At 43.6% G+C, this 26047-nt stretch overlaps 1 protein-coding gene across 1 annotated transcript in view; it reads left to right on the forward strand.

Moving 5' to 3' along the window:
* Nucleotides 1-26047, forward strand: part of NAE1 (NEDD8 activating enzyme E1 subunit 1) — a 161598-nt gene that overhangs the window by 40463 nt on the left and 95088 nt on the right. The window contains exons 9-16 of the mRNA XM_085639586.1: nt 1321-1383; nt 1602-1665; nt 1751-1842; nt 6027-6086; nt 6184-6317; nt 14187-14262; nt 23035-23074; nt 24707-24793. Coding sequence (XP_085495712.1) covers nt 1321-1383; nt 1602-1665; nt 1751-1842; nt 6027-6086; nt 6184-6317; nt 14187-14262; nt 23035-23074; nt 24707-24793 — 616 coding nt within the window. The remainder of the gene's footprint in view (nt 1-1320; nt 1384-1601; nt 1666-1750; nt 1843-6026; nt 6087-6183; nt 6318-14186; nt 14263-23034; nt 23075-24706; nt 24794-26047) is intronic.

Below are 26047 nucleotides of genomic sequence, written 5' to 3' on the forward strand. Positions count from 1 at the left end.
CCAGATGATCCTCTCAATAGATAATGCTAACGTTGACGCTGAGACTGATTTTAAAAGTTGTCTGACTGCGGTCCTTCGGTGGATGAGGAACAATCAGCTAAAATGCAACACGGACAAAACAGAAATTCTCCCGATAGGGAAAGGTGTCCTCTTTCAGCCTTCCAAATGATGGCCTGAAGGCGCGACTCCTCCGCCAGATGTGGTAGAAGTTGCTAAGAACTGGGGGGTACAGTTTGACACCTCACTTTCTTTCTTAGCTCATGCTAAGGCAGTGGCAGGAACATGCTTCAGCCTGATTAAATCACTAAAAAAGTTCTTCAAATTTATCCCTTTGTCAGCAAGGAAATCTGTGGCAGTGGCTTTGATACTCTCTCGCCTAGATTATTGTAATAGTCTCCTTGCAGGAGCTAATAAAGCCATTTTAAAGAAGTTACTGGTTGTGCAGCATGCAGCAGCACGGTTAGTGCTTAAACCTCCAAGAAGATCTTCAGCCCCTGCAGCTTTGAATAGTCTGCATTGGCTCCCGGTGCATAAGAGAATCCGTTTTAAGATTCTCCTGATCACGTTTAGAGCTAAGCTTAATGTGGGACCCAAATACTTGGCAGCATGTTGTGCTCCATATACTACAATAAGACCTCTTAGGTCTTCCTCAGCAAATTTGCTTAAACTTCCCAGCTTTAGATACAAATTGAAAGGCCGCGGCTTACCTGGGTGCCAAAGCCTGGAATTCGCTCCCTCCTCATCTTATGTAATTCACAATCTGGATTTAGGAAGGCCTTTAAAACTTGGGTTTTTAGTGCCTCTGATGAATCTTGTTTAGCTCTTATCTAATTTTCATACGGCTCATTCTCACCTACAATCCAGCGCCAGGATACTCCTTGCGGAGTGACAGTCGCGCTTTACAGGTACTCACTCAAATCAAAACAAATTGTAGTTTGTAAAATACTTTTTTTTTTTTTACTTTGCTAAAGTATTTATTGAAAGTTGTGCACAATCTGTGCAAAAAAGATTGTGCAACCTTGAGCCTCTTTGATTGGCAATCAAGGGTCAGTTCTCTGGAGGTAAATGCAAGTTTGCCCAATAAGGTTATACTCCAAAATTTCAAAAGCTTGATTACTTGATTTTCAAAAAAGTGGAATGTGTTCTTTAAATGAGAATATTTAAGGTTAGTGGTAGCATTGTCTGTGGTGCTGGACATGAAGAAAATTAGTAGTGTTTTCTGATTTTTGCCACAGGTTGTAACTTTCTTTTATCTGTATTGATGTAGGAAAAGTGTGACTAAATTATAACTGATTACCTTTCCATTGTAACCGTTTGCAGGACCACAGCCACACACCGTGGATCGTTATTGTAGCAAAGTTTCTGGAAAAGTGGCGAATTGCGGTATGTCCTATGTGCATGTGTTTTTGAAGCTTTCAAATTAATTGGTTTTTATTTATGTCACAGCCTGCTCTTTTTACATTACTAATCTCAAATTATGTACTTTGTTTTGGAAAGACCTATTACTTTGAAGTATACGTAACACTTATTGTATTACACATCCCAGGTTACAAAAATAACAAGTTGTGTTGTCTTTTTTTTATCTGTTATTTTTAATTTAGAATAATGGGCAGATACCCAAAAACTACAAGGAAAAAGAAGCTTTCAGGGAGATGATTAGAAAAGGTAGGTAACTAAATGCATTTGTTTTTTTAATCACACAGGCTTCAGCAATTTTAATCACAATATCTTGCGTCTTTGTTTCAAAAAGGAATTTTAAAAAATGAAAATGGGGTCCCAGAAGATGAAGAGAACTTTGAAGAAGCAATTAAGAATGTTAACACAGCCCTTGGAGCCTCAAAGGTACTTCAAACGCATGATCTTGATTTAGTGAGAAAAGAATTCAGGACTAAGCAAACACTTTTCCCATCTTGCTGAATGCTTTCCTGAAAGTGTCAAAACTATGTTGTCGTTTATCATTTTACATACATTCCAATTTGAGAAGCTAGAAGTTTGAAAAGCAAGTCTTTTAAAATATGATCCTCCGAGTTTGCCCCTTTGTTGAAGCCACTTTAAAGCATGTTAAGGAAAATAACGGTTTAGGGTAGCAAGATTGGTACAAATATGCATATCTTATCTAGGTATGCTGATAATACTTCGATTTATTTCAAGAACCTAACGGATTCAGTCCTTCTGGAGATAGATAATTTGTTCTAGTTTTAGGCCTTACAACTAAGTGGGCAAAGTTAACCGTGTTCACATTGGTGGGAATAAAAAGGGGCTGTTTGCCGACAATGGATCTTCATCAGAAAACACTCACCATTAGATGCTGGGTATCCAAATCTGAACCACTGAAACAGAAACAATTCTCAAGAATACAGGCTTCATACATTCGCTACTCTCGGTTATGGGATATTCCACTTTGCCAAGATGGTAATGGTGCTCAGATGCTAACATGCCTTTCCTGGTTATGTTCCCTCCCTAAATAGGTATTTAAAGAACTTGAAGATATATTCTTCGAATTGGTGTGCAATGGGAGTCCAAAACCGGGTTAAATGAAGTATCTTTGAAATTGACAAATGAAAATAGTCCACTATGATTTCCTGACCTTGAAGCGTACTCTCTAGCACCACCGTAATAGAATGCTGTATGATGGTTTGGTTAGAGGATATTCAGACACACTTACTGAGCAGTATTTTGGGTTGTGACCCACTAATGACTTAATTTGCTCAACAGGCTTTTCTTTGAGTTACCAATGTTCCAGAAGATTGGCAAACAGCATGAAAACACCAAAAAGGATGGGAGGGGATGTGTTAAAGTGGGTGAGACATGGGTCTGTGGAAAATTTCTGTCCGGAGTAGAGGTCAGACATATACATTGGAAACAATTTCTGCAACGCAGTAGACCAAGGCAACTAGAGGGGCATTCTGTCATTGGAATTGAGAGGAGGTCAGATCACGTCCATGTACCGAGCCCTGTAGGCAGTTTAGGCTGACGTCCGATATGAAGTATATGCTGTTTGGGTTACGGATCTCTGAGTGTCCCAAACAGAACAGAAGTAGAGTGGAATGAGTTGAACACACTAAAGTCTCTACTAATGCACTCTTTAAGCTAGTGCACTTTCATATTTGCTGCTGGGCCCCTACTATATATCACGAAATAAAATCAGAAAGAACAGGAGTTTGCCCTGGCTGTGCAGCAGCTGAGCTGATGTTTTTTTCCATTTGGCTTGAGAATGACCAAAGTGTGCAGGTTCTGGGATAAAGTTGCAAATAGAATGTCGGGTTACTCGTATCCCATGCATCTCTTAATTGTCTGCTAGGTATAAACCCGCAACCTAAAGAAGAGAAATGTAAGCACACATTGGTGTCCCTGGGTGTACTGCTAGCAAAGGAATGGTTGGTTAATAATTAGTTTGTCTCAAGATTCCTCTTTTCATCCTGGTGCCTGAAAAAGTGGAAAACGAACTTAAGATACTACTGCTTTTAAGGTTTTGTTGTATTTTAACTGCCTTTCACAGACTGAATATGATTAAGGACATCATTTATGTGCTGTGTTTGATGGGGGACTCCCTGAAATACGTATTTTGATGATAATGAAATAATTAGTTAAAGCAGAGGACACTGGCTTTAGAGGTTTGGCAAAATAAATGCAAAATCAAATCTGGGTGAAGAAATGCACAAACAAAAATTCGCAGGTTATGTCCACGCACTTTTATTACTGCTTAATTACTCATCAGAATAGGTCGTGTGGGTCATAGCACATCCAAATGTTCTAGTGTTTGTATGAATCTGTTACTCAGTTGGAAAGAAATGTAAATTCTAAATGTATTTCTACTAACTCTGTTCCTACTTGGTTTCAACATGATAATATGTTAGGGAAATAATATATAATATGTGATGAATGTGTACCTCATGAATGATATGAAACTGTTCATGAGGCATCCATAATATGACATAAATGCTGTGCTTCCATTTGCACAACATAACCTCTCCAGTTTGATGAAAATGCAATAAATAAGAAGCATTGGCAAAGCCAGCAGGTCTGGCCCTCTATCCTAGCACAATGCTTACTTTATTTTTTTATTGCAAGCCTATCCCATGAAAATAAATAGAAAAATAAAAAGAACATGCCCCCACCTAAAGGTGGCCATTATATGATTGCAATAAATCAATTTAAATTTAAGACCTATTGACTGACGTGGTTATTTTGCTAGTGATATATAGTTTTTTTTAAATATAACGTTTCATTTGGGCCATGTATTTAATTATTTTTTATTGAATATGTCAAGAAGAAATCACCACCAAACCCTCAAATTGTAGGGCACTACAATGGCCCTAGAACTCTTTGTAAAAGCACCTTTAAAAAGAGGAAATAAATCACCATCTAGATGGGCAACCGAAGTGCAGGTAACATAAACAGTATAAATAAATAAAAAAAATTAAAACGCAGAGAATCAGGTTTGGCACTGTAGGAAAAAGAGCTACTCTTAAGCGAACGGGAATCGTGTGCTCAAGCTTTGTACAGTCACTCAAACGTAGGGAGCTGTGTAGAGTGACCCTTTACCCTATGATGAATGCTGTGATGGGCTGAAGCAAAATGTAAATGACAATTTAACTGACCAGTGCGTTCTGACTGACAGCCTCTCTATGTATGTTATGTATGACTTTTTGGGGGGAAACTATTGTAGTGTATGTCTTTAAGGTGGTGTTGTTTCCTTTTAATGTTCGTGTGTGGGGAGCGTGGCATGGAATCCCTGTGGGGTTCTGGACAGTTTCCAATCCAGAACGTCAGATGCTGGCTGATGTCCTGGAGAGGAGACTGTGTAGCCTGGCGCTCGCCTGTTCTTCTATTTGAATAAATACTTGGATTTAATACTGCTCTTTCGCCTTCATTTCAACTATTTTTCCTAAAATAATTACCTACACAAACAATTAACAATTAACAAACTACATATGCACAACCTCGATAGAACTTTATTATCTATCTTGATGTTGGTGTTGAACAGCATTCACCATTGATATCCCTCTAAATACAAGCACCAAGTGATGCCATCACAGGTAGATATGAGAAGGTCCTCTTGTGCCTATGATCCGCTAAGTTCTAGTACTATATTACACATTTAAAAGGGCAATAAAGCATGCCGATTGTCCCCCTATCTGTTATATGCTTTTGCCACCAACTGAGACTCGCATTGAATTGGTGATATATTAATGGCCCTTCATTTGTTCTGTCCGTTTACAAACATTTAGAACCGTACACTCCCTGAGCCTAAAGATTATTCTCAAAATAAGTCAATTGGACAACTGAGATGATTAGCAAAAGTAACAAATTAAATGCTTTGTAGCTGGTGGCAATTCAAAACCAATATTATAGAGTCCTTATTATGGGTACAGGTTTAATTGAAGGAACTTCAGATTTGACTTTTGTAAACTTGGGCTTGGGAGGGTAGTAAAACTATGCAAAAAATAGCATCTGCTCAGTGCTTGCATGTTGTTATAACGTTCCAGCTTGCCACTGTACATGTTGACTTGTCAAAATCTTTTACTTTTTCTTTACTGTCCACTTTGATTTATTTAAATAACAGGTACCTGCAAGACAAATGGGATTGTCCATAGTTAAATCATTCAGTGTACTACTCGCACAGTGGCATATCTGTCTGTCATAGTAAAATCCTTATATGTCATTGATAGCAAGCCTGCCATTCTCTCTCCAGGATAGTCTTAATAGGCCTTCCTGCATTCACAGTTTCTAAAGCGACCACAGGGATGTCAAGACAAGGTAATAATCCTGAGGGCAAAAACATCAGTTTTGATGGTTCCAAAAGGTTTCTCATTTCAGGAATCAGACACTGCCAGACATTTTAAGTATGTGGCATTTCTTCAGTATTAGAGCATACAGCTCTGATGAACTTGATTTGCCTTGATGTGTTCTATGCATTCTTAGCTTTGCTTTAAAAGGCAGTTTGGTTCACTGCAGTTATTATGTAGGCCAGTTATTTGTGAGACTTCAGAAATAATCTACCTCACAATTATCTTTTTTTGTAGATACCCAACAGTATTGATGAAATCTTCAATGATGAGCGTTGTGTTAACCTTTCACAACAGGTAAAAAAGCACGGAAGCACACAGATTATTATCTCCCGCCTTGTTTGAAATGGAAGCGCACAATCATCCACTCATGTTGTGCTTTATCCGTTTACAGTCCTCCTCCTTTTGGATTTTAGCTCGTGCTTTGAAGGAGTTTGTATTAAAAGAAGGTCATGGAAATTTACCTGTCCGGGGCACCATTCCGGACATGATTGCAGATTCAGATAAATTTATTAGACTACAGAGTGTGTAAGTATTTTTTTCTTTTTTCAAGAACTGCCTCCTGTGGATGGGATATTTAAAACGTTTTAAGATTAAATGAAATGGAAGCAGCTACAGAAGGTATTTTCCACACACTAAATGGCAGTCTGTCAGTGTTCTGTCAGCTCTAGTTAGTGCTATCACTCATTTTGAAGAGTGGTTTACTTTTTTATTAATGCTTTGAAAGTAAAAGCATCCCTTGAGAGAAGTTTGTTCCCAGGTGAACTGCTAAGTACACCCCATCCTTCTATAAAATAGAAATGTTTTATTTTCTGTCTTTGAGAGACTTCAGAGAAAAATAGACGCAGAACCGAACTGAAAACATTGTATTAACTTTTATTTCTCAATCAGTCCCACATGTTTTGCAATAACCTCCTTGTAAGAAATATTTTGGGTGATTTTCAAGGGATTGTGTTTGCTTTACACTTGTTTGACAGTGCCATGGTCTTGACTAGAAACTGTGTTTGGAATTCATGGAACAAGAGTACAGTCAAAGAAGATCTCTTCATGTACAAATCTATTCGTGCAAATAGTCACTGATATCTAGAACACGAACAACTCAGGCCAAAATAGTGATCAAAGACACACTTAAAAAGAAATTATCAATTTCTTTTTATTATTATTAATAATCATTTTATCCAATGAACTTTACTAAGACACATATATGGATAAAGTATTCACAGAGCACATCCCACAACACATTCACTCTTCCACATCATACATCCCGATTCATAAACACACATACTCACACGTCAAGCAATATCAGACATCCAGCAATAAGGTATTTATATACAGATGAGCAGGTCCCCCAAGGTTTCAAAATGAATGACCGATGAATAACAGCGGGCGCACTTCCGATAACGGCGCTCTGTGTCAGCCGTTTAGCTGAGCGCTGATTCATCTCTTTTACTGACGTTGGAGCGCCGTTATCAGATGTGCGCCTGCTGTTATTCATCTAAGGGATTCGGCTGAATCCACGCTCTAGACTGCAACGTTGCTGCTGCCGAGGCTCGTCCCCTACCAAGGGACTCCCATATCCGCCACGCTTGAACGCCTCTCCCGCTCTATTACCATCTGCAAAACTTGGGGATACCTGTTTTTCCTAAGCAATACCCAGTGGGACTCATATTCATGTGCAATTAATTTCTACTAGCGGCAGATCTCCCTCAGACTGTATTATCTACTGATTCAGGCCACTGCATTTGTTGTGTGGCCCAGCAACGTTTGCGTTTTCACTAGCTCTCCTGGATTACTCATTATCATATCAGCCTGTTCCCCCAGGCACGTCCCACTACTAATTCATTAGGTCTTTGCGCTCTGAAGAAGGTGAGACCTTTATAGGGGTCTAAAACCGAAACGCGTGTCGGTGCTGGATGAGCAAGTTGGAGCTTTTTGATTGAAAAATCCCCCAAATAACGAGAAATGTCCATCGTCTCACTCATATAAATTGTATTTATCATTTGACTGATTAGTTGTCCTTTTCATGTTCTTAAATCCTTATTGTTTAATGTGTTTCATCATTTCTCATGCAAAGTGGATAATACCTCCTGTGTAACTTTTGAAACCTTGGGGTACTCGCTCATCTGTATATAAATACCTTATTGCTGGATGTCTGACATTGCTTGACGTGTGAGCATGTGTGTTTATGAATCGGGATGTATGATGTGGAAGAGTGAATGTGTTGTGGAATGTGCTCTGTGAATACTTTATCCATATATGTGTCTTAGTAAAGTTCATTGGATACAGTGATTATTAACATTAATAATTTTTGGGGGATAATTTCTATTTAAGTGTGTTTGATCACTATTGTGGCCTGAGTTGTTAGTGTTCTAGATATCAGTGACTATTTGCACGAATAGATTTGTACAGGTAGAGATCTTCTTTGATTATACTCTTGATTTCCCCTGCTGTTCTCTACCTATATGTGATTTAGGGGGCTCCCTCTGTGTGAGTGGATGGAATTCATGGAACATCAGTACATAAAGTATCTCTCCTGAGCATATGTATTTCAATTGTTAGTTTTCTGTTGAGCACCATTGTCTGCAATCTGTTTTGTGATCCTACTTCTTTTGTGTGAGACCTAGCTCATCTAGCCTTGTTTTTGGATTAGCCTTTTTTGAGTCACCAATTTGGCAACAAAAAATTGTTTTTGCATCTTTACTAATCTTTCGAGATACAGTCTCTACTGGTAACTGTTTATATTGCATCACAGCAGACCAACTGTAATCTGGGAACTGTTTTGCCTCAAACAAAGTCAGTAGCTTGGATCTGGGGACCAGTCAAACATTCTTAATTTTTAACCCATAATTTTCCAGATTTTCAAGCATATCTTCCCCCACGGCTTTCAGACATAAGAGTTGTTCAAAATGCAGGTTGTATATATCGGTATGGACACACGTTGGCAATTCCTCTGGCACTTATTGCCACTACTTGTGATTTAGGTGCACTTTTACGATACCAAAGGTCATAAGAGAGAAGAAGGTAAAACTCTTTATTGCCTTTCAGTGCAAAGGGATTTGCTAAATCGAAATGGAATTAATTACCTCGTTCGCTCTATCATACGCAACATCAACACAATAAGCTTAAGCCCTCATTCTCCCACCAGACAAAAGTAAATGAGGTTGAGACCTCAAATTCTCTTCTTATTCAGAGCCATTTCCCATTCTTGAAAAGTTTGTTAAACTGGTTAATTTTTATGCCCGCTTGGAAAGCTGGAGAACAAGGGCAAACCCTTCCAACATGACCTACTAGTGACTTTTAGTCACAAACCCCCAATACCATAGTGTGTCTGACTGCCCTACTAAATTTGTATTGGTCCATCGTCTTACTAGCTACGCCATAGCATGCCTGTGACACTGTATCAGCTTGACAGTGACCTCCGTTTCTGCACGGGTGAATTCTGCTTCGAAATAGAGTTCAATGTCTTGTTGTTCTTCCAGCTAAAACAGGCTTTACCTTCCAGACTGTTAGGAAAAAATACTACACATTAGCTCCAGGAGGAAGAGATGCTCATTAGTAAGAAAATTATTAGACACATGTCTGTGCCTCGATTTAAAGATCTTTTTGGTGTCTGGCTCATTCCAATTTCCAGAAGTATACAGATCTAGGGAAGTCAATGGTGATAGTGTAGCAGATAATCTGCTTCCCCCAAAAATACTGAAATAGGATTAGTTTTAGATTATTAGACTGGCAACAGGCTTGACACGCTCTCAGAAGGTGATTTCCTGTCTCTGAAATTCCCTTGTCAGAGGAACATTACTCTCATCCCTCCGCAATCGGAAAGGCAGCAGTAGTCTTGGAGCTTACCCCCACCATCAGTTGTCTAAACAGGTTCTTGTTGAAACAGAGGTTCAGAGTGGTATCCATTCAACTGATCCTAGTGGAACTAAGGATTGTAAGTGGAAGGTCTCCTTGACTCTCTAAGTTACATATTTTCGCATTCCTTCTTCTTTGGGAAAAGACCATGCCTAACTCTGCAATTCCCGATGCCAGCATTTAAGAGCCACTTAAAGCCTCAACCCAAAGCGCCACTAGGTTGAGGAAGATCATTCCTCCCTAGGAAGACATCAATCGAGCCCTGAGCCAAACCATAAATGTGAACGACCTTCGGGTTCGGCTCTGACACCCGGGGTATGTTTACATCAAATGCAGCCTTCAAAGCCTCCACCCAAAAGTGTTGAGCCACGTCAGCAGGAAACTTCACTGCCACCCAAGCATCCTCCCTCAAAACAAAGGTTAACGCCAAAGCTCCATCTAAAGTATCTGCCAGACAGACAATGAGTGCGTCTTGAATGCTGAAGTTGGACACTACCGAGTGCCCCCATCTTTCTGTAGCTGCCAGAGGTCACTGACGCCAAGCTGAAGACACTATTCATACACCAAGATGCAAAGATCCTCACCAAGGCACGCCAGATGAGACTCCACATCTACTATCACATATCCCCCCCAAAGTGCAGACTTATGTTTGAGGACGAGCTGGCTTTTTAAACCCCAGGACTTCCTCTCCATGAAATGTAGAGACTGGCAAAAGCCCACAAATCCCAGCCCCCTATGCCAAGGCACCCTCTGCCACCTTGACCGCCTCCCACACCCTCTCGGCAACTATCTCCTGACTGCTCAGTTCATACTTTTTCAGACCCAAGCAGCCCTTTTGACTGCTAGACTATTATGATGAGCCGCTAGCTCCCAAGGAGGGGGAGAACTCCAGGGAGGACTATGTGGTCGACCCTACAAATTACATAGACCCACTACCCCGCCAAACTGTCTCTGCCTAATGACACTTCCGCCTACCACATGATTATTCAAAGGATTGCTTAGTGCCACTATGTGGACATGCACGTCCTACAAGTCGAGAATAATTTCCTGGTAGAAACCCTTTCGAAAACCAAAAGGACAATGCAGGTTCTCCCTATGCTAATGTGCATGTTGAAGAGTGACTTTAAAGTGCTTGTAAAGGCTACAGTTGTAACGTCAAGGGTAGACAAAAAGTATAAGGTCCAACCTTCTGACCCCCCTCTACATTTGTGGTCAGCCTATTCCCTCCCCTGAGAATCTCTAGTGGTATGTAGAGCACAAAATGCACCTTAGCACAAGTAACAGGTAATGCCCCATTACCAGGTGAAGAGAGCAAGTGTATTGACGTGGCTGGCAAGCATGTAGTGGTGGGGGCCGCCATCTATCAGTACATTGCCAACTCTAGGGGTGTACTATTTCGCTGTGATGTATCTTATTGAGAGTAGCGGGAGTAGCTGATAAATCACCTCCCAGAAACCCCTAGAAAGAGGGGGCTAGTGGCCAAGGGATAGGTAATCTCAAAAGAATATATCTGTGGCCTTCTAGACTCGGCAGATTCCGCTTCACGAGGCAAGAACATTAGCACCCTTGTATGTGGTACCATGTGTGGCTCCACATCAGGTTTGAGGCCAGAGGTGCAACAGCATCTTATCAATTTTCCATATGTTGGGAAGCATCTCTTTGGCCCTCTAATGGAAGAGATGTTGGCAAGAGTTAAACAAGCATTGGCATAGCCAATAGGTCTCGCTTTTGGGACCTTATAAGTTTATTTACTTTTGCTATAATCGCAGCACGTAAAGCGCTGGTGCCGCGATTATAGCAAAAGTAAAGGAATAGAAAAAAACATCTATTTCTTTACTTTTGCTATAATCGTGGCATCCGCGCTTTACGTGCCGCAATTATAGCAAAAGTAAACATTCTTATAAGGTCCCAAAAGCGAGACCTATTGGCTATGCCAATGCTTGTTTACTTTTGCGCAGGGGAGGGGGCCTACGAGATTCCCTTGCGGGAGCGTGCGACCATATGGCGCCACCATATGGTGCCGCGCGCTCCCGCAAGGAAATCGCCAGACGTGCCGCATTGCCATTGCAAGGAATGCATCGCGTGCACGTTTTTGCCCCCAAAGCTGTTCCGATGGCATTAGGTCTCTCTCCTATGCAGCGTATACGCGCTGAGTAGGCGAGACCTAAAAAAGACACTGAGAGAAGTCCATGGGTCACTTCCAGGCTGCTATCCTGAAATCTGCTTTTAGAAAGACAGCACAAAGACCATCTCCCTCACAGGCACGGGTTACACGAGAGGCGGATATAGGGACAACAACAAGAGCAAGGCAGAGGCAGCTCCAACAGTGGTAAAAGCCACTCGCAAACAGTGGATTGACAATGCTCATACTCTTCCCATCCCCTCCCTCTATCACACAACACCTGTTGTGGGAAGGCTAGGGAATTATCTCCCCAGTTAGGAGTACCTCACCTCCGATCAATGGGTACTCATGGTGGTAAGACGCATTTAATGCCTTTAGTTACACACCCCATGCCCTAACATCCAACCCCACCACTACATCCTCAGCTGAGACCACAGCCGATTTCTGGAAGTAGTAGTTCAGGCACTCCTTGTGAAGGGAGCCATAGACATCAAAGGGTGTCTGCGCTTTAACAAGTCAAACAATTGTACTCCCTCTATCTACCAATTCCAAAAATACATTGCATAGTCTTCCATCTTCTCTGCTGCTGCTGCTGTGTGTGCTGGCGGGATCAAGATGGAAGACGATGCTTTGTAACCACAGGTGACTAAATATACCATGCACAGTGTAAAACTAGAGCCCCATATACAGAATTGGAACGACATGAGATTCTATTTGCAATGCTTCACCTGCACCACTCAGGAATAGGCATAAGAGACTGAATATTAATCCCTGATGCAGTCTGCTGTAACAGTAACAGCCTGAGATGAAACGTGTTGGGAAAGGGGCGCATATAACTATAAGAAAGTTAAAGACCAATTGAAACCACAACCTCAGTTTTACCTATCTGTGCCTGGAGTATTTTGTTGTTGATTCCTGGACCTCTCCAGTCGAGGAAGAATGGATGGCTCTTCCTTCTCCTGAGCACCAGAAAATATTTGGACACTGAACGAATAAGACTTTGAACTTTACTAGACTTATGTGGTAGAGTGCGCTAACTATCCCAGCCATCGCACCTTTCTTATTTCGGAATGTGTGACCCATTAGGAATCACAGCCATCACAGGGATGGTGATCTGCTGCGGTCAGCAGACCATCATGTTTTTTTAATTTATTTATTAAAATGCAGCCATTTTCCTTAAAGGAAAACTGCATGGGTTAAAAAAACAAAAAAAGAGTAGGCAGTAGTCCGTGGGAACACTGCCTGCTCTTAAAAATATTTTGTTCACCATTCTCAAATGGGGTCCCTTTACCATTTGCGAATTGTTTGCCACCACTTTTAAAATGGTGGTAGAGTATAACTGTTTTGTGACTAAATCCCGCTCTCAAACAGTAATACATACCATGCCGATTTGGTATTTGGAAGGGACACCCAAAACACGGCCCTTCTAAATACCGAATTGCAAACTGCATTTTGTACGTTTTGAAAAAGCATTTTTCTGCTTGTAAACGGCCCCATTCTGAGAATCGGGCAGTTTGTGACTGGAAAAATGCTTTGTACATCTGGCTCCAAGTGCTATCATAAAAGAAACCAACTATTCTTAGCCTTTGCTAATCTTTACAAGGGACTCCCATCTTTAAATTGAGCATTGCGAAATGGATTGTCAAGACCTCCTACACCAAGGTAAAGCGCACACACTCCCCGTTCTACCGCATCCGAGAGCACTGTCCACGCTCATAAAGGGTGCCACCACGGCTATCCTGGATAGCCTCCTGCTAGCTGATATCTGCAAAGCTGCCACCTGGACAACACTACACATGTTCATTAAATACTCCTGTGTGGATATTCTAGCCCGCCTACAGGCGATGGTTGGTCAGACATTGGAAAGAACTTTATTCCAAATATCTGCATCAGCTGTCAACTGGCCACCACTTTTGGGATAACTGTTTTGCAGAGCATGTGTATTTATAGCCGCACATCTATGAACGGAAAATGTTACCCTGCAAGCATCTGTTCTCAGCGTTGTAGTGCTGTAAATTCACTATACGAAGAGCCAGTGGAGTTTCACCGGAGTGTGGGTGATGTGGTTATAATTCTTGAGGCCCTTGATGATGCATGCTGTGGGAGGATATTAAACCCATAAAGGGGCCCAGTGTGGCAAGAGTCTGAAGATGTGGAGCAGGACATTGCCTCATCCATCTGCAAGAGTATGACGACTTTAACAGCAGTTATAATGTCATTATTGCAGAGAAATTATTTCACTTTTAGTAGATAGAGCTTGTAACCGGCCTTTCTGGTTTTCTTGGTGAGGCGTTCCTTCAGTGTGAGATTGTGTCCAGGATGAATCTGAGTGACTTGCCGAATTCACTCACATTCCAAAGTGAGTTAATCAACTAACTGTCCTTCATTCAGTAAACTAGGTTAATGTTTTGCCATTTCAGATACAGAGATCGAGCTAAAAAAGATGCAGCAGATGTTGGTGCCTATGTTGCCAGACTATTAGTCTCATTAGGAAAGGTATTGGACTTCCTTCTTTCTGTTTCTTTTTTAACTAACTGTACTGTTAGGCCCACCGCAACTTTATTCAGTTATTTCCATATATATTTTGTAATACTGTCCAGAATTGTTTTAGCACTGAGGGATTTTAATATGAAAGCAGATAATTGAAAAAATGCATGTGTTAGTAATTATGGCTCATGTTAGGGTGGTCTATTGCTATATGAAGCTAGTTAAGCCTCAAAACTGCAATGAAACCTACACGTAGGTTAACTTAACACTTTTTGGGATAGCCAAGTCTTGAACCAGATCTTTGTAGAGCATAACACAGTATGTAGGGCCTTACCCTTTCTTTTCACTCTTATGTACTATATTGATCGTATTAGGCCTGTCTGCAAATCAAAAGGTTTTTATAAATTTACCCAACCATATCTTTGTTTGCCTGTTTCAAAGTCAAGTATTGAATATTGTAAAACGTACATGGATTTCTTGAAGATGATCCAGTCGTACTCCTCTGGGCAGACTGTGCCCCCACAACATGTCATCCCAGGGAAACATTGCTTTTACTGTCATTTGCAGGTCAGGAACATGGACTTATGTACACATATTCACTAAACATTGTGTTGCTTTACAGCGCTCAAGTTGGTCACGGTTTCAAATACAAGGTTTCTTCTTACGTAATTGCCAATAATGCTTTAGGGGAAAGAGCGTGTAGTTCTTTATAGTCATAATGCACATGAAGCAACAACAACATATTAATTTATTTATTTTATGGCCATTTGTTAAACACAAAATACACTCACTGTGAGCCTCTTGGAGCTAAGCAGACAGTTATAATGAGCTGCATCAGATGCCGCAAACAGAAAATGTTACTTGACAGTTTCACTCATATCTCTCCTACCTTCCCAAGGTTGAAATAGCAGAAGTACTAAGACATTAATAATTTAATAAAACATAGACTTATGATGAGAAGGGAAAATGTACATACTCAGACGCAATGTGTGTCTCCTCGAGTTGTGGGTTTCTGGGCGAATGTAACCATATCATTTGGCCCATGCTTGATAACGAAGCCTAAGACTTGGGCGTTTATTTAGATTCATTAGAAATCTGTGAATGCCCCCTTCACTCGACTCTTGGTTCCACTGCCTCATTTAGAGATAGCACAACCACGTGTTTCTGCTGATGGAAACTGTTTGCAGTTTTTTTCCCTTTGTGCAGTCGCCCTGAAAGGCATGACTTAAATGAATAGCAGCAGCGATCTCCATATATTAGGAAAAATTGTCCAGTGAATATGGGACATTGAGATTTGTGTTTTTCATAAACACAACCCCTGGTTTGTGGGCATATGCTTTTTAGGGTTAATGTCCCTCACGGAGGAGAACTTTGTCTCAAGAGGACGTGCTGCAGTTGGTAATTAGTCATTCTGCAATATCTTGATTCTCAGTCCTCATCTCTCAGACCATATCTTTTGAAAGCGCCTGTTGCTTCTGTATCTTTGTCCCCACCCTGTTCTAGATATATCTGATAAGTCATCTCGCATGTTTGATCTGAAGATGCAGGAGTAGGCGCCATACCTCTTCCTTCAAAAAAACATATATTCTGCAAGTTGTCTGAAGTGCTAGTGTTGCTTATGCCCATCAACAGGAAGAGAAGTCTGACACTAGACAGAATCCTATGCAGGTATTTAAAAAGCAGCACCACAGGAAGGAGTGAGCCATAAAATAGAATATTCAGAGTACACCTACTTTAGAAGAATGGCTTCATGGTATAGACGGGTGCCTCGAGGCTGAGACAACTGTCTATGATGAATAGGAAGATGGGGAATTTATATGCCTAACCTTAAGACCATGACACCGGTCTGAACAGACGAGTTACTTACCTTCGGTAACGATGTATCTGGTAGAGACACAGTCTAGCCGCAGATTCCTTAACTGAGAATATCCCCAGGCGTCAGACTGGATCCGGAAAACTTTCCGCAGCAGCACCTCTGCGTGCGGGGGGCGGCGCCGCACGTCTCCGCCCTGACGTCGTCCACAGACGTGACGTCAGCAGAGCCATAGAAGCCCCTCCCGGCGCGCTGATGTCAGTTTTCGTCGGAGAAACTTTTCCGCGCCACTACGCGGCGCCACCACCAAAAACTGTGAAAGTATGAGAACAGTGTGCGAAAAGGGTGAAAAAAGAAAATAAATTGAATGGTAAAAAAAACAGCACCATAAAAGACAGTTCTAGGCACTGTATACTGAAAAATAGTGAAAGGAAAGAGCAGAGCACCGCTTTGAGAATCATCCCTGCAAAAGCGAAGGTTAAACCCTCCCCGGAGGGGACAATCCACCACAAGTCGGTACCAGAAAGGGACGTCGTATCCCCTGTAAGAGACCTATAGACTGAGGCAGAGCCAATAGACTTTAAACCAATGGACTGCAGGGTAGGTAAGAGACCCCCAGGCGTTTGAGAAAAAAAGGATGGGGGAGAACATGAGTAGACCCCACACTGGACGACCCAGGGCTTAGGGATGTAAAAGGACACATGACACATGAGTATACCGCCTAATCACAAGAATGGGTGGAGTAGAGCAAGCAAAACAGAATGAAGCATCCCGTCGAGGAGTAAAGTGAAGATGTCACCCCGCAGAAAGACTAAGCCACCTGGAGGAAGGCGAATGCCGAAACCCAACCTGAAAAGGTCCTCGCAGAACGGGGAGGATGGGTGGGCGTTAAGGAATCTGCGGCTACACTGTGTCTCTACCAGATACATTGTTACCGAAGGTAAGTAACTCGTCCATCTGATAGCGACATCTAGCTGCAGATTCCTTAACTAAGCAGAGATACCAAAGCCATACCCGTAGAGGAGGCGGGTCTGCGACTGAACCCCACCAAGTTCCAGAGAGAACTTAGCCATCAACAAGGTGGCGAAACACAGTGGGGACAGCAATGCCAGAGCAGCCAACACCAGACCACGAAGCTCTGAAAAGAGCGGAAAGTAATGGGAGGCAAAGGCACCAAAAGCCGTCAAAGAACTGCACGAAAACCCCAGTGTTGAGAGAAAGAAAGCACAGAGCCAGAAATGCCGGTGCGGAAGTGAGTTCATGGCTTCGTAAAGAAGATGAACTGAGCCTAGGGTCCGATGTGTCGATAGGAAGTAAGACCCAGAGAGAGGAAAAAACGGTATGACAGAGTCAACGCATACCGGTCGAGTATGCACAACAGTGGAAAAAAGCACTGTTGAACCTGCACCAGCTAAGATACGTGGGGCAGCATCGGCAGGATGCCGACCCATGGCCAGAAAGTGCCGGCATTACCAGAAACACAAGACACTCCAGTACGCAGTCGCTCCTTCACAAAGACATGTGAGATGGCGAACGACAACAAGCAGAAGCACCCAGAACAGGACCACAGAAAGACTGGTATTCATGTGAAAGACAGGAATACACATAAGCATACAGTGTGGACAGCAGAACCACACCAAGAATAGGGAAATCTTCCTGTAGGGTAGTGTGAGCAGCCCAGATGTGAAGGACGCATCACCAGGTAGGCAACCGGCAAAAAGTGGCCTCCGGCAAGCCAGACACACACACACAAGAGCTCGCCCCATGAGCAGACTGGGGCGAAGACCACGGACACCGCAGCGTGACCCCGCTGTGAGAAGAGCAGAGATACATTTAGAAAGATACGCATCTAAAAAGAATGTGTTGCATGAAACAAGACAAAGGTACGCCATAAGTACCAACAGTCATGTTTAAGCAGAGTTGGACAGGACAATGTCCAGATCCGTAAGCGACATCAGCTACCCGTCTGGAAGGAGCCAGTATCCCCCGCTAGACAGATGAGGAGATGGAGCAGGACACGAAAGTGGAAACAGCCAGGACCAACGTAATGGCCAGGGATGTACAGACAAGACCACCCAAGAAAGCAAATATCCTGAAGAGAACACTTCCCCTGAGAGTGTTACAACAGGAACCCAAAGCAGAAGCGTGGAAAACACCTGCACGGGGAAAAACTCCTGTTTAGGGAGTGCCCAGAAAATGAGAACACAAGGCAGTGTACAGCATAGACGCACATGGCCAAGATGCCACCGCCTATAGACAAGTCAATAGAGGGCTGAAGTACGAGAAAGCATTACCCATCCCAGAGAGTGGAGGGTAGAACCAGTCACCGCAGAAGCGGAAGAAAGAACGCAGGCACCCCATGATAGCGAACATACCAGGGTGCACCCACACTACGCGCAAACACTGAAGAAGTGTGCCGCACTGCGGCTCTGCCCTGGCAGGGCATCAGCCGCGGAACTGAACAAGGGGTCCCACGGGAACAGTGGCTGGAAAAAGAAGAGCAGCCAACATGGACAAAGAGGAGCACAGCGAAGCTGAAAAACACCCCTGGGAAAGGCAGGCGAGGCAAAAGCCTCACGGTAGGGAACCTCTACCGATGCTTCGAAGTACTACGGACAACCGTAGACCCTAACTGAAAGTGCAATAGAGCGACGCCAACTTGTGGGTCGCATAACAGCAGCAGAAAGAGAGGACAAACTGATCCACAGAAGAATATCTGTGAGGAAGACTCCACAGGAGCGTACCAAGCCTTCCTTGTAGAAAGGCAGCTATACAATAGCCAGCAAATACCCCACATAGGGTAAGCCTTAACCCCGGCAAGGGGGGTTCCTCTTGAGACAAGCTCACAGTCAGAGGACTGAAAGGAAGGCAGGACCAGCTGACCAGCTGTACTGAACAAAGGCAAACACGGCGGTGTAGCCGCCTAGACCATCTGGGCATTACGTCATGAACCCAGGGTCCAAAACAAACAAGGCAACGCTGCCTATGCACAAGAAAAGATAGGCCACAAGGGAGAAAGCCAGGCCGCAAGGGCCAGAAAATCACGGGAGACCAGACATGAGTTAGGAGACCTCTGAATCAGTGTGACAGTCAAAAAGGTCCACGCCATTGAATGGCAGATCCTGAAGAGCGTCGCGAACATTGTCAGGAAAAACGACTATCGTGAAGCCATGCATGGCGGCGCAAAGCTACCGACCGGGCCATTGCCCTGCCCACAGAGTAGCGTCCAGGGCTGATCGAAGGGAAAATGTTGCCATTCCCCGGCCATCAAGAAGAAGGCGATGCAAGTCAGCCCGGGGCCCTTCTGGGAGAGCAGGAAGAAGGAGCTCAACCAAGTCCCAAAGGGAAAGCACATACAAACACGCAAGACGTGTTTAAGGCACAGATGCCCGCACTGGCGGAGGCAAAAATGTGGCAACCACATGTCTCCAGCCACCGAGACTCCCTAGTGGGAAGTAGCAACGGCAGAGCAGAAGAAGACTGGAAAGCGAAAGCCGCCTGGACAACCAGACCCTGAGCTCTAGGGTGAAGGCTCAAGCAGACAGGATCGTCTGGGGCCGGGCGATGCCGGCGAGCAACGGCCCGATCAACAGGGTCACCAGAGGAGGGCCGTGCCCAGGTACCAAGCAGGATGTCAAACAAAGACCCACCAAGGGGCAGCAAAGGCTCCATGTGGAGGAGATCCAGTAAAGTATCAGAGGGCAGGGAACGTGCAGGGAGCTGCAAGCGAAGAATATCCGTCACCCTGCGAACAGCCCTTGCGAAAGCCGCACTAGCCTCTGTCGCCATTCTGGGGGCGACAACAAACCATTGGTCGGGGACAGTTGGAGGCTAACTCGTCCACTAGACAGTATAGGTGGTGGAGCCTGAGGTTGATCCAAAGGCCATGGAATGCTAGGCACCAGTATCAAGGAGCACCGAAACGACCCTGGTCACGGTGAGCCAAGAGGGATCTCATCCTCCTGTAACAGAGGAGCCGTAGGCACCGGCACCAGCGTCGACAGACGCCGTGACGACGTTGCATTGATGTAAAGAACCTCCAGAGGGGACTCGATGACGGCGACCCGACCACCTGCGGGGAGGAAAGAGGTCGAACGGGCATCGAACTCGGTGCAGCAGCCTACGTCCGCGCAGGAAGCCGCACAGGGCTATGCGGCGACTGGACGGGTGGGCTGGATGGACAACTGGGATGACCATCCGGGTCGTGTCCCGTCGACATCATATCGACTCCGGAACCGGAGTCGATGCACGCAGCCGGCGCCAGGACGAATCCGCCAGTGAAGACCCGACATGCGTGCCTTCCTCCTCTGTGGGACCCGAAGGCGCACCAGGGAGAGGGGGTGACCCAAAGAAAGACTGGAGAGCCTCTGAATAGGCCCCCATTTGGGTCCTTGTCGCTCCGACAACCGGGAAGGGTGGGTATGGGGGAGACGACTACTGGGCGCCTGTGCCTGGCAAAGACCGAGAGCAGCGGGCCCCAGCGCCACGTTTACTGGAGGACGACCTCCGTGACTTATGCTTGTGCTTACCTGTCTCCAAACGACATCTGCGGGAACGATCCCGTGAGCGTGCCCGATCCCCAGTGGGAGATCGGCGGCGTGAAGGCACAGGACCGGACATCCGGGTGGCCAGCAGCTTCATACGCTGCTCCCTTAAGGACTTTGGTTTCATCTGCCGACAGGCGTCGCACTCTTCGGAGTCGTGGTGCACTCCCAGGCACCACATACATATGGCGTGCGGATCTGTGACAGAAATTTGCCGGATGCAGGTCTCATACGCTTGAAAGCACGAAGGCATCGCACACTGTTCCGTGACACCAAAGGCGTCGAGAAGGCCCGAAAAACAGGCCTATGGAACCGCTGGTTTTCCAGGATCCGGGTTGGGACGTGGAAAAGAAGAAAACTGATGTCAGCGCGCAGGGAGGGGCTTATATGGCTCCGCTGATGTTACGTCCGTGGACGACGTCAGGGCGGAGCTGTGTGGCACCGCCCCAGGCACGCAGAGGTGCTGCTGCGGAAAGTTTTCCGTATCCAGTCTGACGCCTGGGGATATTCTAAGTTAAGGAATCTGCCGCTAGATGTCTCTATCAGATGGGGTTGCTGGGAATATAGCACATGCACTGTAAACAGATCTGCTGTGTATCACTAGTTTGTCTTTTATGGTTGATGAATCATTATACAGCAATACATTCATTAAAAGTTTGTATCTTATAAGTTCCGGCTAAGGCTAATTTTTAGAGCCGCTGGGTTTCACTCAGGGTTGTGTGGTAATTAGTTAGTGTATTGCTTGAAAAACAATCTTATATTCTAGAAAAAACTGTTAAGGAGGATAACTGTAGGAGAAGTACAAATTTAAAATATTAAGACTTGGGTTAGTAAGCCTGGCAGTAGGGAGACCATCAATTGCCTAGATAACAGAGGTAGGTCCATGTAGCAGAATGCTTGTCAAGGAAAAGAATAAGGCACCAGAGTTTTTCACTAAGAAGAGAATAATTTGTAAAATACCCATTGAAAATATATTGCCTATTGCCCTTTCTAGAAGGCCTGCCAACTTTGCTTCTGCTGTATGAATGGCAAGTTAGCTAGACTGGATCTGTGGCTATATACTTTGTCTGCAGCAAAAACCAAAGGAAATAATGGACGGAGTGTTGAACATTGCAAGCACTCACCCCCAGTCAACTGATCTGGGTTTAATCCATCACCGTTCTTTAGCCCACTCTGCCACCCCAGTTCAGACATGGCCATATGCAAATCAGTCTGACCCTGTGCCTCATGGGAACAGTCCAGCCCGAACTGCCAAGCCATGTCTTCCCTGGACCGTAAACAAGCTTCCTAGGACCGGTTTCTGGCATTTCAGCCGTCTTCAGCCAGGCTTGCTTGAATCCAGTGGCAAAGTGAGCAAGGGACTCACGTCTGAGCATACCCTGCCAACTTATGGCGAACAAAGCAAAAACCAAAGGAAATGATGGACGGAGTGTTGAACATTGCAAGCACTCACCCCCAGTCATCTGATCTGGGTTTAATCCATCACCGTTCTTTAGCCCACTCTGCCACCCCAGTTCAGACATAGCCATATGCAAATCAGTCTGACCCTGTGCTTCATGGGAACAGTCCAGCTAAAGAACGGTGAATGGTGAACGGTCATTTCCTTTGGTTTTTGCTTTGTTCGCCATAAGTTGGCAGGGTATGCTCAGACGTGAGTCCCTTGCTCACTTTGCCACTGGATTCAAGCAAGCCTGGCTGAAGACGGCTGAAATGCCAGAAATCGGTCCTAGGAAGCTTGTTTCCGGTCCAGGGAAGACATGGCTTGGCAGTTCGGGCTGGACTGTTCCCATGAGGCACAGGGTCAGACTGATTTGCATATGGCCATGTCTGAACTGGGGTGGCAGAGTGGGCTAAAGAACGGTGAAGGATTAAACCCAGATCAGTTGACTGGGGGTGAGTGCTTGCAATGTTCAACACTCCGTCCATCATTTCCTTTGGTTTTTGCTATATACTTTGTCTGCCATGACTCGTTTCTCTTTAAGTGGATAAAGAAAAATTCCTTTGAATAAAGCTTCCCACAAAGCGTAAAGAAAGCGGGAAATACTGGACTAAGATGCATTCACGTAAATTGATTGAACCAGTGCGGCTCATGAATTCAGTTTGTTTCCTCTATTTCTTTGTGATCCACCTGAAACTGCCAGCAGTCGGAACTTGGGTAGCATACCGCTGGTTCTGATATATGCAGATGATATCACAGTTTAGGCCAAGGCGTAGTAAAAAACTGATGCCATTCCTGAATTGTTAGCCTGGATATGTTAATAAAATTTTAATTATTGGGCCAACCCCTCCAATGCCGTGGGAGTGTAAATGGGGATATGCTGAAGTAAAACAGTTCAACTACCCAGGCTTTCGCCTCAAGCAAAGGGGATGGTGGCTAGCACATGCAAAGTGTGTTTCATTGCACTGTTTGTGTTTTCATTGCAGCCTCCAGAAAGTATTTCACAGAAGGACATCAGATTATTTTGTAAGTGAAATACATTACATTTGGCTCATATCCTATTCTGCATTTCTCACTGGTACAATTGATTGAAAAATATCACTGATTAGAGCGTTTTTCATATTGGTGCCTCACAGTATCTCCTGGAACCCAGCCACTCTTTCAAAATAACACATAAGGCTCAAGTTATTTCTCTTTAGTCATCTTTGTTTTCACGTATTGGGATCAAACCAAACGTTGTGTAGTGTTTTACATCCTGGGTATTGAAATGATAGTTGCATTGTGCTGCTGAAAAGGTTGCTCACAGATCAAACTAGCTCATTTGTTTTACTGACTAGGCAAAGAACAGGTTTTCTCAGCAGTACAAGTTACTGTGCACAGTCAGTATTGCAGATTGCAACCGCTTTTTCCTTTCGGCAGTTTGGCCGGCCTCCTCATGAGAACAGTTTTGAATCTACTCTTATATACCATACAAAGTTCATGTTTGCCAGTCTCCACTGATAATTTAAGCAAATGCTAACAGTTTTGAGTGCCTTATTGTGGGCTTGTCAGCAAACACATCTGCCATTTACCTGATATGGCAGCATGTAACCTTTCTCTTCTTTTACCAAACCTCTTGCTGGTTTGGCGTATGTCACTACAGCATTTCTTTATGCTTTATTTGTGTGCGTTTTGTGGCAGTAGTAATTTTAACCTAATTTACTAAGGATTGGATAACTACTTGCCAACCAGAGAAGGACATATTGAAGAACTCTCAATTAGTTTAACATTGATCTTTATATCCTATTTTGATCGAATGATAGATGACATATGGTCAGTATTTATGTGCAACTTAAAGATGTAATTATAACCAGGACCACTGGAACTAGGCGATTATGCGGCCACAGCGTTCTTCACTTAGTTATAGATTTGGCACATTTGCCACACAATCCATCATCTGCTGCATAACCTGCATATTATAACAAAACAAATTGTTTCTAGCTCAAACAGTTCAGACGGTTACTAAAATGCAGAGATGTGTTGCTGCACAATGGAAGGCCCTTTGCACAGGTTGACTTGTCACCTTTTTGTTGCTTATTGCTATATTGGTAAACTGGTACTTAAGAGGTGCAACCAATGCCCAAACAGTGTAAAAGTGGCAAAATAATTAAGTAATACTATAGCAAAATGTGCCGCATTGCACCTCATAATTTGCCTTTTCTTGCTGCATAATTTACTCAATCCTGGGCCATAAATTGGTCATTGTTTACTGCATAATTCCAGTGGCCCTGATTATAAGAGATTCTTGCATACTATTTTTACAGAAACTGTTGAGTGATTAGTGTGCTGTATTATCTGTTCTCATTGAAACAAAGTGCAGAAATTGTTCCTTTTTGCTATAAGGTGACTTATTTTAAAATTTGTCAGGTGTACGTTTGTTGACCAACATCTTCCACTTACTGAAAGATAGTTTTGAAAATCTCGTTCACTACTCTGCTTCATATAGCTTATGTATTCATGGCATCTTCTCAGCATCACATCAATCATGAAAGTGCCATTAAGTAGAACTTCAAATGTAGACTTGTAAGATAAAAAGGAAGACTTTGAAAGAGTAAAAACCTAACCTGTGATGCTAATCGTCCTTGTTCGCACTCTTTCTTTTTTTTTTGTCATCGTCAGGCAGAAACGCAGCATTTCTTCGATTAGTAAGGTGCCGTTCTCTAGCTGAAGAATATGGTTTGGATACTATGAAGAAGGACGAAATTGGTGAGTAGTTTATGATCACTTCTATAGTTATCATTTCTAGGTAGAAATACAAAAGTTGAAGAAGACTTTAACTCTTTCAAATTAGGTTTCTTAAATTGTTTTCTAGAAAGTGGAAAGTAATAGAAATTATATGATACTTTAAAGATTCAGAAAGGCACAGATGGATTCCAGTTTGAAATTATGAAACCTTTGTATACTATGTATTTGTAAGAGTCTGAAGCCCGTTTCTAGTGTTCTAACATGTCACTATTGATAAACAAAGCTTCCTCAAATATACACACCCTGGGCATCATTCTCCCATGTAGTTTGTGGGCTCGGAAAAGTTTCTTGTTGACATGAAAGCCTTTTTAGGTCTCGGGACCATCCGGTCTGCCGAAGGCAGAACCGGAAGTCGAGAGATTTAATGTTTTGGAGAAGAGGGGCTTGAACCCGCCCCTCTTCTCCCCTGTTCTCCATTGGCTGGGCTCTTGAATGTTGGCCAGCCACTGGAGAAGAGGTCCCGTCACTCCGATCATGCCCCGTCCTTTTCGGATCGGGGGGCGTGTTTTTTGCAAGAAGTCTCATTCTCTCCTCCAGCCAATGGCTGGAGGAGAGAAAAGACAAACATGCCCCCGAATCCGAAAAGGACGCTGCGTTTCTCCGAGGCATTTCTGCTCTGCCTCGGAGAAAGGCGGTGGTGTTCCTGGCGTCCTCTCCCCCTGCTCTTACTCTGTATGCTAAATATTGATTCAGCCGTGAGCTTTTACATCAACATTCTCCGATTCCCCCACAAACTGGCGTAATACACATTCTTCTGAGAACACAAGACTAAACTCACTAAACAAAAAAAACATTAAGATGCTCTCGCTCATAGCAGTCGGTTCCGATTACAGAAAAACTGAATTACGCGTCCGTAGAACTTAATTAGGTACGTCCTCTTCCAGCTGTCCCTGAGTACATGTATGGGCATAGACAGAGGACTTTAAACATGGAGACACTGTTTCTAGAAGACACGTAAAAACGAGCGGACATTTTCGAACAGGAAACTTAAGGCCTTGTAGGGACAGCCTAGATGGAAAGGGGTGAGAGGTTGAATTCCCTTTAACAAACTTCAGCGAAAGCAACGGCCATCTTAGTATGGACTAGTTTCGTAATAATAAGGGCGCGAGCAACCAAACAAACGCCAGAAATACTGTTTTTATAATATTATAGCCGGAGCAACACAATTTCAAAAATAAATTAATCGGACTTTTTATAATGATAGTATTGTAAATA

This window comes from Triturus cristatus, chromosome 12 (assembly GCF_964204655.1).
Source record: "Triturus cristatus chromosome 12, aTriCri1.1, whole genome shotgun sequence".
In the NCBI taxonomy this organism is placed as follows: domain Eukaryota; kingdom Metazoa; phylum Chordata; class Amphibia; order Caudata; family Salamandridae; genus Triturus; species Triturus cristatus.